This window comes from Mytilus trossulus, chromosome 1 (genome assembly GCF_036588685.1).
Source record: "Mytilus trossulus isolate FHL-02 chromosome 1, PNRI_Mtr1.1.1.hap1, whole genome shotgun sequence".
NCBI lineage: Eukaryota > Metazoa > Mollusca > Bivalvia > Mytilida > Mytilidae > Mytilus > Mytilus trossulus.
In genome coordinates, this window is record NC_086373.1 from 36665033 (window position 1) to 36681266 (window position 16234).

The window sequence follows — 16234 nt, forward strand, 5'->3', positions numbered from 1 at the left end:
GATTGTTCTTCGCCGAAGGCGAAAAAAAAAGTATGCACAGAAAAAAAAACCCATAGCCCCCCCAGAAAATCAAATGGTTGCTGCCTTATATACTTTATGATAGTTAGGTTTGTTATCCGTTTCTATGTTAATTATATTTTTCCGGCTGAACTTTTTACTATATGTAAGACAATCATGTAAGGTTGTAACTTAGTCTAGTATGTGTTCATAATCATTTGTTCGACCAGACCCTTTTTCATTTTCATAATAAAACATCTTTATTAGATTATCATAAAGTTATAAACAATTGTGTTTTCAAAAAGTAATACTGAATCCTCTATACCACACACCAAGACATTTTGATGTTCAATCGCTAAGTACTGTGTTTTCATGTGCCTATGTAGAGCTCGATGTAGAGCTTCGAAGATCTTTCCGACCAAACTCTTGACCACACACGTCACATATAGATGATTAATCGCTAGTGTGTGTTTTCATGTGCCTTTGTGTACCTTCTTTTCAACCAAACTCTCGAACACACGTCACATATAGATGATTAATCGCTAGTGTGTGTTTTCATGTGCCTTTGTGTAGCTTCTTTTCGACCAAACTCTTGACCACACACGTCACATATATATATTTCATTTCGTTTGAAATTGGGGTTTTCCCTTTAGGTATTTGTAGTTATTATATATAGATGGGAATTAGTGTAACTAGTTTTAGAACTAGTTCTGCAGGAGTATGTACTATTTATAAAGTCTGATGTTACGTGTACAAAGCACGAGAAAAGTTTTGGCGGTTTCTACGGGTGGGGTACTATATAAAGTTTGGCATTTAAATGTATTAGTATCGAAGGTGCTCGCAGTTAGGTCGTATACTACGAAGTTAGTCACATTAATGGCTGCTATGTTTATTACATGTATTTATATTATGTTGTTTGTATCGAAGAAACTTGTATTATAGAGTGAAATAAAATTTGTATCGCAAGAGAAGATAATAATGTTACTGCGAGCAACTAACTCTATTTATGTGTTTGTTTTGTTTAAAGCCTAATTGAATTTAGAGTAGAAATACTTTAAATTCGGACGAGCAGGGCGAGGGAGAATTTAAAGATGATTAATTGCTAGTGTGTGTTTTCGTGTGCCTTTGTGTACCTTCTTTTCAACCAAACTCTCGAACACACGTCACATATAGATGATTAATCGCTAGTGTGTGTTTTCATGTGCCTTTGTAGAGCTTCTTTTCGACCAAACTCTTGACCACACACGTCACATTTTTTATGTTTGTCTCCAGTGTGTATTCTCACGTGTCTATTATAGGCACAATGATCACTAAATTCTTTACCACAAACATCGCACTTGTACGGTTTATCACCAGTATGTGTTCTCATGTGTTTCTGAAGGTAATCAACGCGACAAAATGTTTTGTCGCACACACCACATTTAAAAGGTTTATCACCAGTATGTAACCTCATGTGTATACGCAAATTATGTTTATCAATAAACTGCTTACCACATACATCACATGAACACGGTTTATTACTTGAGTGTATTGTTACGTGCCTTTCAAGAACATATTTTCGACTAAATTCTTTTCCACAAACACCACATTTATAAGGTTTATCACCAGTATGCTTTCTCGTGTGTCTCTCTAAGCTATAAAGATGACTAAATCCTTGACCACATATATCACATTTGTAAGGTTTATCACCAGTATGTGTTCTCGAGTCTGTACGATAGGCATTGTGATCACTTAACAAATTACCAAATAAAGGTTTATCACCTGTTTGTGTTCCCGATTGATTTTGAAAGCTACTATTATCAAGGATACCAGATTGATCAGGTTTATCGGCAGTGTGTGCTCTCGTGTGTTTCCTTAAAGTATTTAAGTGACCTAATCTTTTACCACATATATCACATTGATACGGTTTATCGCCAGTGTGTGTTCTTTTGTGTTTTTGAACGCTACTAAGCAGACTAAACCTTTTATGACATATATCACATTCATAAGGTTTATCTCCAGTGTGTGTTCTCATATGATACTGCATGTAACAATGATGCGTAAACCTTTTACCACATATATCACATGCATGTGGTTTATCTCCAGTGTGTACTTTCATATGTTTGTTCAAGTTACCAAGTTGATAGAAAGCTTTATCACATATATTACATCGATGAGGTTTATCATAGGGTTTATCGCCATCATGTGTTCTCATATGATACTGCATGTAACAATGATGAATAAACCTTTTACCACATATATCACATGCATGTGGTTTATCTTCAGTGTGTATTTTCATGTGTTTGTTCAAGTTACCAAGCTTCTTGAACGCTTTATCACATATATAACATTGATGCGGTTTGTCGATGTGTACCATCCTGTGTTTTTCCAAGTTATCAAGCTCATTAAATGTTTCATCACAAATGTCACATTGATGAGTGTTATAACCATTCGCTGGTGTTTTCATGTGATTTTGCAAGTTCCAGCTATCTGGATACGTGTCCCTCGACGTGTCCCCACATTCTTCATGCGAAGATTTAACATCCGTCATGTCAGTATGTATTCTTTTAAAGATGTTAAGTGTTTTATTTAGAATCGCTTGTGCGAAAATCCTTCACTAAATGTATTCTGGGACTATCATGATACTAGTATAATAGTCCTAGATGTATGGCACAATTAAGGTGTTACTATTAGTACTATTTTTATGAGTACCAAGTTGACAAACCTGTTTGTAAAAGTAAATGAGTATTCACTTCCGATTGACATACCCTAAATGTATGAGTTGACGCTCGTTTTACATATAATGTAACATGCCTTCTTGTTCAATTTAGACGCATTATTTCATTTGAATGACTTATTGCTCCAGCCTGACATATCATTGGTAAGAGTTCTCGCTCCAGATTGACATATTCTTTGTATGAGTAGTACTCGCTCGATGTCGACATATCACACGTGACTGCATTGATACTCTGAAATTTAATCAGATTTATTACATTAATAAACATTTATTAGAATCTGTTTAAAGTACCAAGCAAGAAAAATATACAACAATCGATTGAAGAAAAGGCAATTGACCAAAGTAATTGGTAGATATAGTCAAAAAGATTTTTGGTAACTATATTCAATGTGTATTAATTTAGTAGCAAACGTGGCTGCGTCCTGTTTGGTGAGAAGACCGTGTCACCAGGAAAGAGTTGGGAGATAGTTCTTATCTTTGGAAAACAATTATGTAAAAATAATTAAAAACTTGTATTTCTCTGGTTGACTTCACATATACGTTTAATCTTGAAACTAATTTACGGTAGTAACATATTTGACACTATTTACAACTCAAAGCCGAATTTAAATCAATATATTTTCAATTGTTTATTAATAGTATATGCCGATGATAGCACAATTTTATTTTAGTAAAGAACTCGGACGTAATATCTGAAAATTTTGAAAAGGAACTTCAGTATTGGTGTCAATACAGAGCTGTCAATGATTATTATGTATTAAACTAAAAATGACAAGCTACTATAAATATCCCTTCATTTGTGAGAAACTAAATGTATTTTGATATGTTCAAAAACGCAAGCGTGCAAAGTAAGCTGCAATACTGACCATATAATTCCAGATCAAAAAATTAAATTGTGTAAGATACTTCGGCCGAACCATATACCATTTGTAAACAGATGTTTTTCTTGGGCAATCGTTGCCATTTTGTTATATGGGCCCCCTTATCTTTCCTATTTTTGCAAATTGGAAAATAGGAAAAATAACAATTATAAATGTTGCAAAACTGAATTTAAGCTCATTTAGAGACATGGTTGATGTCTATTAGAAAACTCGACTCGGAACAATTTTATATACTACTTTCTCTAATTCTATGGAAATTTATCCCTTTCTGAACCCATTGTATAAAAAAATTAATCAACGTGTGGTTGCTGGTGATCAAAAGATCATTGGATGATTTTAAGGGTCATGACCTTTTTAGCTAACTGAATGAATCAAAATATGATAACAGGTGTTAATGAAATTGACAACTTCGTGCAATGTGAAAGGCACTCGAAGGGGATTTTCGGTTAACAAAAAAGAAAATGTCTTTTTAATCTTTAGAGAAACAGATTCTTACATAGTTACTCGTGAATTATCGGATTTATCCAATCTCGATAGTTAAATTATAAATTTTAGTGGTATTTATACTGTTTTAGACAAAAGTTCAAAAATAAGAACTTCAAAATAAAACTTTTAGATTGTTGAAGATATGGAAAGGTACTCTGTAAATTAGTTTGTATTGTTGTTTTTAACAAATTACAATTATCATCAGTGGCGCCATCTTTACGGATGGAGCGTAAATATACATTTGATTAAAGCCATTTTTTACAAGTCCCACACCTTCGGTTGACTAGGTGTTCCATTCTCAATATCATGGATCTGCATCTGATAATAACTGTCTAAAGTATTAACCATATCATGTCCAAAACCGCGTACTCCGGAAACCAAATATCATGAATGATAAATCGAATGAATATATATGGTAATTAGGTGTTCCATAATCAATGATAATCACGTTTCGTTTAAATATATATATATCCATAGTTACTGTAATGGCAATGAATTTAAATCCAGACTCCTTTTTAGAAATAAACTGTCCATTAAGATATTTACGTTTCATTCTTAAACAATTAAACCCTTTCTGGACCCATTGTTTAAACATATTTAATCAACTGTTGCCGATACTAATTGTGTAAGTCAAAAGGTCACACACATTTTTTCAGCTCTATTGATGAATCGAAATGTGCGAACAGGTGTTGGAGAAATTGACATATTTACATTTGCTTGACGTAGAAATCAGGATCCGGAATGTGGAAGGCACTTGAAGGATATTTTCGTTAATCAAAAATAATTTCATTGTAAAAAACGTATTCTGAAAGAAGTTACTTTATGATTCTCGGATTTATCAAATCTCGATTCATAAATAGAGGATGAATTATAAAGTGCTCTCGATTTGATTAATCCGATAATCCACTTGTACCATCGGCATTCAATAATTATCAGCGACTGATTTCCTTACTTTTAATTATTTATTTTTATAATAGAATGTACTGACTGAGTACTTCTATTTGACGACTGAATTTAGTTCTTTAAATAAACATCAATTACAAATATTTTTTTACTTACAAGCTGATTGTGTCTTGACTGTAAAAACCCAAACAACTGACAATGCATTGAAATCAAGGGGTGATAACCAAGAATTAGTACATATGGAACGCCTGCTGAAACAATATTAGTTGTATTGCAGGGGACTTACCGAGGACTTAACAGCTTGTTTTTCTTTCTAAATTTTGATGCTCATTTTATTGTGTATGTTTGATATGTATGTATATGTGGTAGTCTCTTTATTTTGTATATTGTAATTGTAAAATAAAGATGTATAATTATGTTGATATTAAATAAAACTTCAAAGTATATTGTTTCATATAAACTTTTATTACACTGAAATGTGTCCATACATTATTCATGATTACTTGGATTTGATTGGTTAGTTTAAAGTTTTACCGCTCAGTTCCGAGGTTCTTTGTTTTGAGTTAGAAGGACTCATGGAGTCGAAATGGACAGACGTTTATGTCCATAGCCATTGAAGTGTTTGAGATTTTATAGAGAATAGTTATGATCGTATCACATTGACAGACTTAACATTTTGAGAACTTGTAAGCTGTTATAAAGATATCACTGTGTGATATACCAATATGTACATTTGAATTGGTTTGTGCCACGACAGTAACAACCTTGCTCCACAAGTTGGTAAGGATTAGTAATATGTTATTAGAATTATAATGTATTTCGTTTAAAAGGTTGAATTAACTATGGAGTATGTTAAGCACATAGTTTTGATAAAGAGTTATTTCCCTTGATTTTAGATGCTTTTAATATTTGTTTAATTTATCAATGTTGTTAATCAGAACGACTGAACATTATATGTAAAGACATTAATACTATGATTTGATGATTAAACATAATATTTGATTTCATTATGTTCATAACTTAAATGTATTTTTGAAGTGCAATGTTTTGTATAATACCATTATATGTAATGAAAGAATATTATACTTATCATGTGTATTACTAATTTATTATTTGATCTGTAAAATTAGTATTACTCTATTATATTGTTATTACAGGGTGTTTTACGTTACTGCTTAATTAATATCCTTGAACCCTAGCAAAGCGACTTTAGTTTTCCTTGAGGCCTAAAAGTCAGCTATTGCATATATATGTTTATTGTGTTAATTATGACATTTTGGTCACAGACTGTAAAGTTTATACGACAATAAAATATTTGATTTGAATTGATTTGTATTCCTTAAACATTTTCCATATATTCGAAACCCAGAGGCGGATTTAGGGGGTGGGGGGCTTTTGAGAAGAAAAAAAATGGTTGATTATATAGGGAATCACTGAAGTGTGACGGGGGTGGCCCTCTTTCAGACAGCCAGTGGGCCCCCACTTATGAAAATTTCTAGATCCGCCACTGATTAACCAACACATGTACGAACGACTGACAACTGAGGAGAATACTTATTTTCATGAAATTACGTTAACTAAAAAGGGAGTAAAATTAAATCCAGAACTTCTAAAAATTAATTCTTGTCATAGTATATAAAAAAAACTTGTCCTGATTCTTTGAACTGAAGTATGCCCAAAAAAAATAGCATATACGTATATGTAGTTCCGGTATTTTGTTGATGTATTGATACGCCGAGGAAACACAAATAATTGTGCCTAAACTTAACTTTAAGCTAAACGGGTTCAACAGGTCATCGGACAAACATGTTTGAATATCAGCAAGTCGACAGACCATAACCACTTTGGCCATAACATTGACTTCAAGGGATAGACAAGTCTACAGTAACTAAGTATTCCTTATATCATTGCATTACAGCATTACAGTCGACAGACCATAACCACTTTGGCCATAACATTGACTTCAAGGGATAGTGTTATATATCAATATGTATGGTCAGATTATGTTTCTGTTTGTGAGAGAGAGTTGTTCCCCTTTTGTCAGTATTTTGTATCTATGTTTGTGACGTCATCTTTGTCTGATTAAAATGTAGAAATGGAAGCTGATGTTGTTTTATGTGTCCGTATATAATCGCCTCCATCCATGCTACCAGAGCTATTCCCCTAGTCTGTAATATGGTGGAGTGACCTAAACGATCGGTGGATAATGATTTATACATATTTTGGATTTAATTTTGATTGGATTTTGGATATTTTTACATATAAAGTTGACCGACTGTTCCTGATGGATCTGCCATGCCGCCATGATGCTGAACACTTTCGTTGTTTTTAAAAATTTATACCTGAACTTTTATTATAAGACCAACATTTAAATTGATTTTTTTGGAAAGAAGAACAGACCATGTCTCGTCTTGTATACGTACTGTCTTTGTGATTTGTGATGAATGTCAACTTTACCATTATCCCGTTTAAACCTGAAGCACGTGAGATTTATCTCATTGCATCATGATCATGCATTTTATTTCTGTAACATTTGGATCCTCTTTATACATTTATTACATGCTTTTTTCATTTGACATTATTCTATTTGTATTGGTGATAACTGTATCGCCATGCATACAAAACTTCCGATTTCACCAAAAGAGCCATTTTAACTGTTTATTGATGTTGACCCAGTTTATCCGTTGGACTACACGTGTGATGTGTATTGCGTAATTTTGACTGTATTGCTTTTGTGTTTCATTCCGCCGTAACCTTTATTTGACTCCGTCTTTTAAAAACGTAATTATATTAACTGTATAGTTTGGTGATAACTGTATCGCCATGGTTTTGCAGATTTCCGAGAAGACCTATTTTAAAGAAAGCTGATGAATTTATTCTGTACGAGAACATTTTACTTAGAAATTTGTTAATTTTATGAATTCAGATACTTTTCATGTTAATATTTTGATCTACCGTACGTTATTTGTTTACTTTGTTTAAGCTAATGTGAACGCGTTTATCATTTAGCGGTGTGATATTTATCATAAATAAAACCTTATTAAATTTAAGAGTTTAAGGTCTCTGATGATATTATCAAATTTGTATTCAGCTTTTTATAATGATATGTTTGTCTACTAGGAAATGCCATTAATATTTGTGTATCACTGTAATTGTTGTGTGGAAGTAATGCGTGCATAAGGTCATCCGAGGGAGGAGTCCGAGCTGCCAGACTTTCGGTTTTGCAGCGTTGATACGTTTGTAATTATAAGAAAAGAAACCAAGTTACTTGCATGTTATAATCGGTCAGAACGTTTGAGGGCCAGATGAATACTGACTGTTGATGTATTTGGTGACGGCTTTATTTTACTTTCACCGATAGCGTGCTTCACGGCCAACTTCCTCACCCAAAACACTCAGAAGGCGACTCTTAAATGTTTTCACATCGATCTTATCAATTATAACATTAATAAAAAGCGGACGACTTTCTCATAAACACCAGAAGCTCAGCCAAAATTGCAATATGACACTTAACATTGTTGACACCTCGGTCTTCAAATGCAAAGATTTGGTTGAAAAAATGTCAGAAAGAAATATATTCATCATAAGAACAAAGTCACAGAGAATCTAGATTCTGAAATCTTTCAGGATATTTGCTAATTGCTGATGAAAAACATTAGCACTATATTCTGTGCCTGAAGAGGGGATCGGACAATTAAATATTTTCAGAAATACAACTGAAACTTGGAAAAGACCATAAAAGCCGAGATAATTATTTTAAAATCTTTCTCCGAGTACTCACTAAATTTTGCTAACGGTGTTACTGTTATAACATAAGATTATAACGTATATTTGTACATTTCGTCAACACGTTTTATAGTTTATATTCAAGTAGATAACAGTTTTTATAGAATGTGTTTCTCGTAGTTTAGCTTTTTCAAGGTAGGTATAGCGTCCAACTATGATCTTTTATTAAGCCAGTTATATTACAAGTTAGTACTAATAACAATTACACGAATAATGAATTCAACCAATCAAGTGAAACTACTGTTTTTATCTAGTTGTCTTTCTGAATCCTATTTTGACATTCTCATTCTTGCTGCTACGAAGAACGTCAATTTTTTCACATTTACATGTTTCGTTCGTGCATGTTCTATTGCATCTGCATCTTTTAACAGCAAGATTTCAGCAGCCGATGCAATGACAATCTATATTTTTTCCCATGTGCAGTTTCAATTTTGTGTGTTAAAAGTTCTAATAAAATATGACAATACTTTTTTTATAAAATATACCAAATTCACATGATAGTTTGTACATACTTGCATCTTTTCCAATTTTACCATCAACCCTACATAATAATCGGGGAAGATCTATCAACAACTGGTATTCTTAGAGTAACCACTGAAATCTACCATTATAAATATTTACTTTAGATAATGACACGTCTTTATTATATATTTTTTATTGTTTTTCAACAGATTTTTTTTATTGATTTCTGTGTAATATCATTGAAATTTTTGCTGTAAGTCTATAATTATTTCAAAAAACTATTCTTCCAACATTATGTTAACTTCCGATAACTTCATTTTCAGTGAGCAAAATAAAGGCCTTGTATTACATAGGATATTGAGAGATTAAATTAATGTGACCTTTTCACTCTTGGTAAATGTTGTTTGTGCTGTATTTAGACCCCTCTACAACGAAACTTGTTACATGCACGCGAATAAAAATTGCGGTTTCTATCCAACGCAATCATATATAGGTTTGAACGTTGTTTTCAGCTTAAACTTGCCGAAAGCTTAAAACGGATAGAACAATATAACACTAAATTAGAAACATAAAAGGAAAGTGTGTCTCGGTTTTGGCTTTTAACTAGCTGTCAGTAACTGCGAGTACTCTCAAATCGTATTTTCTTGTTAATTCGACCTGTTGATACTGTTTATAATGCTTTTTTGTCATTTTTTATTTATATGGATCTTGTCTGTATACCAGCTTTGATTATTTGTAATATCTTCAATTTTTCACTTATTCTTACAACATTTGTATAAACTTCAAGATTATAAAAAAACGGTTTTTTTCTAAAGTGAAAATTGATTGGTTAAATATTTTTCAGTGTGTTTGAATTTGTTTGTTAGCCTTTTGGTCATGAATGTTTGTCTCTAATATTTAATTAACTGTGCATTTGTATTCAGATATCGCAGATCAAATTTATTCGTTCATTGTGTAATCATACGTTTTTTGATTGAGTTAAGTCTGCCAATTGATATTTTATCGTATGTTTTTCTATGTTGTGATGTTATGTTATTGTTTCAGAAAAAGGGAGAAGGTTTGGGCCCATTAAAACGTTTAATCCCGCTGCAAATGTTTGCACCTGTCCTAAGTCAGGAATCTGATGTACAGTAGTTGTCGTTTGTTTATGTAATATATACGTGTTTCTCGTTTCTCGTTTTGTTTATATAGATTAGACCGTTGGTTTTCCCGTTTGAATGGTTTTACACTAGTAATTTTGGGGCCCTTTATAGCTTGTTGTTCGGTGTGAGCCAAGGCTCCGTGTTGAAGGCCGTACTTTAACCTATAATGGTTTAATTTTTAAATTGTTATTTGGATGGAGAGTTGTCTCATTGGCACTCACACCACATCTTCCTATATCTATCTCATATCATTTTCATACACAGACGTTGATCAAGTTCCACGTAAATTTGTTTATTTTAATGAAAATTGACTGTAATTTTTGATGTAATGCGTCATAGAAAAATTAACAGTTACTGACAACTAGACCTGCGATTAACCTTTTCCCCTCTTAAATAAGTTGTTTGACTGTAAATTAATCATTAAAGGATAATCAGTTTGTTTCGTCTAATACCAGGAACGAAATTTGATACAATATTATAAATAAAAAGATTAAGTAAAATTGATACACCGTTAATTCTGTGGTCTGTCAACTCAAAAAAACAGTTATTAAATTACATTAAATTCATATATAAAATCTGATTCAAAATATATATAATTTCATCTAAAATGCAGTTTAACAGATTAAGCCGTACTCATTTGTGACCTCTTACAACTTGACCAAACAACTACGTTACCTTAAGATTCATGAACAAGGTTTTTGTTATTCTGCAATTTCTTTCTCTTATTTGATATTTTATGCACAAAACATTAAAAAAAATGAATGATAAGGTATATGAACAAAAAGACAAAAACGAAAACTGAAACGCTTGTACAATTATAAAATTTAAAAAATTCGAACTCGTGCTACAGAGATATCGTAGCAGCAAATCGCCTTGTGCTATGCCCTTCGCGCTAGACCACCCGATCACATAGGCTCGACAAATATCAAGGTCTCGGTGGCCGGGTGCTACCTTTCCTTTGATAACTATTTATCTAGCGTCGTAACACATCCAGTACATGCTACATAATGCATGTAGATGAATTATACATATTTGCTCTCAATTATTAACGGAACTATCTCAGAAAGACAAATCGTTTCACTCGTCTGTACATATTTCGGAATTCGCTGGTTTTTATCTCCGTCAATTATCTCACACTAAAAACCCAACTGAATATAGGTCTTTAACAGAAAGACATACGTATAATAAGCATCTCGATTTCCATCAATACCTGTCCCAAAAAAAGTTGCCATCCTGCTCACTTAGACACTATAGAGTCAAGCAAACATGTTCTAACACAGGACTAACTAAAAAACGGCTGAGTCAACTCAAATTCTGTTTGAATAGACCAGACTATAGACAAGTAGAAAAACGTGTTTAAAAAGCAGAAAATATCAAAGTCGCAATGTGACCTGCAAAAGTTTGAACGCTATTCTCATTTAAGAATATTTAGTTTGTAACCTCTAATATGTTGATGTGTCAAAGTAGCATTCCGCAAATGCCGTAATGGCCATAGCAGTGATATCGATAAGACGATACATTACCTTGTTAGTAAGCATATCAGACAGCCAGGTCATGACCCTGATGACTTTAACCTCATTAATTAAAAGTTCTTGTGATTGAACAAAAAAATCACGGGAGTGGTGCCAGCAAGAGGCTCGGATAATCACATTGATAAATAAACTCATAGATACCAGAGTTAAAATTTTATATTTACGCCAGACGCGCGTTTCGTCTACAAAAAAAAACTCATCAATGACGCTCGAATCAAAAATGGTTAAAAGGCCAATTAAAGTACGCAGTTGAAGAGTATTGATGACCAAACATTCCTTAAAGTTTTGCCTAATACAGCTAAGTTAATCTATCCTTGAGGTAGGAAAACCTAAGTATTTAAAAAAATCAAATTTTTGTTAACAGTTAATTTATAATTATGAGCATATCAATGATAAATCAAGTCAACACAGAAGTGCTGACTACTGGGCTGGTGATACCCTCGGGGAAATAAATTTCCTCCAGCAGTGGCATCGATAGGATAAATAAACTCATCATAGATAAAGATAAAAAAAATATTTACGCCAGACACGCGTTACGTCTACAAAAGACTCATCGGTGACACTCGATTAAAAAAAATCCCATAAGTTTTGCCAAATACACTCAGCTAAATGTAATCTATTCCTGAGGTAGAAAAGCCTAAGTATTTAAAAAGAAACAGAATGTACTTAAAGGCACAGTAAAGGTATTTCTTATTTTTGTACAGGAATATATACATCAAACATGCCGAGAAGTTAAGAACTTATTTATATATTTGACAAAAAATTTGACGAAGTGTCCTGCAGGAAAGTCTTTTTTACGCCACGTCAATGCATGTGTGCCCTTAATTGTATTTGTCAACTTTGCGATTTGTGTTGCCCTAAACATCCATTTGATTTTACCTTCGATTCATTAAGATATGAGCGCATATGATGGGTCTTATACAGACGTCTAAGTTTTAACATTATAAGTGTGGTATCTTTATTCAGTTTTTGTAAACCACAAGGTCATAAACAGGTATTAATTTACGTTTTTTGATTGAGTTGAGCCTGCTAATTGATATTTTATCGTCTGTTTTTCTATTTGTGATGTTATGCTATTGTTTCAGAAAAAGGGAGAAGGTTTGGTACCATTAAAACGTTTAATCTCGCTGCAAATGTTTGCACCTGTCCTAAGTCAGGAATCTGATGAACGGTAGTTGTCGTTTGTTTATGTAATCTATACGTGTTTCTCGTTTCTCGTTTTTTTAAATAGATCATACCGTTTGTTTTCCCGTTTGAATGGTTTTACACTAGTAATTTATGGGCCCTTTATAGCTAGTTATTCGGTGTGAGCCAAGACTCCGTGTTGAAAGCTGTACATTGACCTATAATGATTTACTTTTTTAAATTGTTATTTGGATGGAGAGTTGTCTCATTGGCACTCACACCACATCTTCCTATATCTAGTTGTCAGGACTTCTGCAAAATCAATTATACGTTTATTTCGAGAAGATTTTCCATTGACCAAATCTTAAATGACTCGAAACACGAAAACAAATGTTTCTACCCCTACGCTAAACAGATGCTCTTTACCTTCGTAATATATTTGAACTTTTAAACATTTTTTGATTCGAGCGGCAATGGCGGGTCTGATGGGTCTTTTGTTGACAAAATGCGCCTCTGGTATACACAACTTTAATACTTGTATACAATTAAATGTTATGTACAAATTGTAATGTTGTACACATTATAATTTGTACAGTTTTTTTGTAATAGTTTTATGAACCGCTTCATACACATGGATGATGCAATATTTCTTTCAAATTTCAAAGAATACATGATACAGTCTAATACAGAACATTTATACAATAACATTATAAGTCAATAAAAAGACTTTTTATGGATATGATTTCGGAATAAGGTGAAAAATAAAACTTGAATTTAAACCATTCCTATGTCTTGATTTTCAGTTTGAGAACAAAGGAAGTACCACTAAACGTTAGGTCGAAGTACAATCAATTAATTTTAAGACATTACACTAATATATTCTAGAAGATAAACTTTTATCACCTGGTGCAAAAAGATTTGCTTAAAAAAATAATAACTTGTACAAAAACCCTGTACAAATTATGATTTGTTCAAACTTATATTTTGTACAAAACATATATAATGAATTTATGATGTCGTATTCGGCTAAGTTTGACGTAATAAATATAAGCCTAGTATCTTTGTGGTATTTAACCTTTTCTTTTTCTGGACAAAATAAAATAAAATTGAAAACAATCTGATCTTTTTAATTTATTCAGAAGTACAATTTTGACAACAGATATTATGATTCCAAGGTCTAGATAAGGTCATATGATGCACAATATATCTTATCATTTGACATATACATAGTCTTAATATCTCCTATTTAAGAGCACATTTAAACAGCTGTTATGAGATATACGTGTATGTCGACAGATTAATCTAATATAAGACACTCTTCTATATATGATACGAAATACGCACGTCATCAGACAATGTGATATAAGATACATATGTGTTATGTTTGTCTCTATTTATGTTGATGCTACATTTGCTTCAAAATATGAATATTATCTTTTCAAAAACTTCCATGGTTTAGGGGGTTACCAGGATAATTCGTTATAATAATTGTAATTTTAAATCATTCAAATACTATTTGAAGTTTTAATCAACAAAACATATCATTCTTTAGCCTGATCCCCCAAACGGCTGCATTATGAAAAATATCAAACAGGGTAATGAGGCCGTATCTATTGTCAACATTTTGGCTGAACCAAATTGCAATATCTAACAGTTGCATAAAATATTTAGTGTAAACTATTGTCGAACCACTGTTTTGCTCTATAAAAATTTGATAAAAACTTCAATAAACCTTTCACTTAAGGTAGCATAATACAAAGATTTTATATCTACAACTCCTAAGTTTTAAAATGCCGTAACTTTCTTGATAATGCTTGGAAATTTATAAAAGTGGTAGTTATGGATAGCTTACAGATTACTCTTTCAAATTAATGCAATGTTAGTATTATGCAACAATTATGTAACCAATTATAATGATAACTGTGTCTAAAATATTTTCACCAAATTTCCACTTTCAATTGAAATAAGCTTCTGCATATATATCCCTAGAGGGTTGATTTTATTATATGTTGTTCCTATGGCCATTATCAACAAAAGGGTGTCTCAGATTTCAGATAAAATGTATAGAATTTTTTTTACACCTAATTATCTTCTTTTATGTGGTAATGATGTTTACACTAATTAGATATTTTTGAGAGAATGGAATACCATAGGGACAATTTGAGACACGCTTTTGAAGCCCATGATGTGTTGATTAAGATTTCGTTAAACTTTTCAGTATAGTTAAAGAGATGATAGAGCTAAATTCATTCAAATGAACTGATCGAGATTTTGCCACTAATTACGTAATAATTGATTACATACAAATTGCATTGCATAATAAAAATATTGCATTCATTTAAAAGATTAATCTTTTATCTATCTATATATACCTCTCTTAGTATTTTTTATGCATTCATAACAAAGTTACACCATTTTAAAGGTAAGTGATTGGAAGTAAAAAAATCTTTGTATTGTGCTACCTTAATTGCTTTCAAACTTAAAAGCAAGTGATTTTATTTTGTATTCACAATCAGTACATATATTGCAATAGTTAATCACAGAAAAAGTAAGATCACAAAAATATAAAACGCAGAGGAAAATTCAAAACGGAAAGTCTATAATTAAATGGCAAAATTAAAAGTTTAAACACATCAAACGAATGGATAACAACTGTCATATTCCTTGCTTGGTACAGACAAACTATATAGATATGAATCACTAATTAGGTTGCACAACACTAATAAGGTATGTTACCAGTAGATGATATCAGGTTTTGTAATAAAAACAATATCTGCATGTCGTGCTAATACTAGTAACCATTATGAATAACATTTTTGAAATACTGTAGTTATATCTCATTTGATTAAAAAATAAAATACAATACTAATAGCAGCATGACACAATGTTTTAACACCACGAAAAACAATAGACATTTAAGGGGCCTTGCGGGTCTAAATCAATTTCTTTTAATTTAATATAAGATTTCGCTATATTTTTTTCTATAAATGAACTTTATCTTATACTTAATAGAAAAATGGAATAAAAAATGGGGTCACCGTTCATTTACGCTCACTATCTGCCATCGAAAGAAGCATATATAATTGTTAATGTCCCTTTTTTTCTGTTGAACTGATAGGAGAAATAAAGGTAATATCGAAATAATAAAAAGGAACTAAATTACAGAAATCGCTTAAAAGAGGGACGAAAGATACCAAAGGGACA

The 16234-nt window shown here is 32.0% G+C and overlaps 1 protein-coding gene across 2 annotated transcripts; it reads right to left on the reverse strand.

The window, feature by feature from the left end:
* Positions 1-271: 271 nt before the first annotated feature.
* On the reverse strand, positions 272-5232 carry LOC134723245 (zinc finger protein OZF-like). 2 transcript variants are annotated; one of them, XM_063586875.1, is made up of 3 exons: positions 5140-5232; positions 1131-2945; positions 272-570 (listed from the first exon to the last, which is right to left on the reverse strand). In XM_063586875.1, the coding sequence occupies exon 2, from the start codon at positions 2525-2527 to the stop codon at positions 1175-1177; it is 1353 nt and encodes a 450-aa protein (XP_063442945.1). In that variant the 5' UTR covers positions 2528-2945; positions 5140-5232; the 3' UTR covers positions 272-570; positions 1131-1174. The 2 variants fall into 2 exon arrangements, with proteins under 2 accessions (XP_063442945.1, XP_063442941.1); XM_063586871.1 differs by lacking the exon at positions 272-570 and having other exon boundaries at positions 1090-2945.
* Positions 5233-16234: the final 11002 nt, after the last annotated feature.

Bases quoted from the DNA above. Each gene is read 5' to 3' on its own strand.
- LOC134723245 (XM_063586875.1), bottom strand. From the start codon at position 2,527: ATGACGGATGTTAAATCTTCGCATGAAGAATGTGGGGACACGTCGAGG.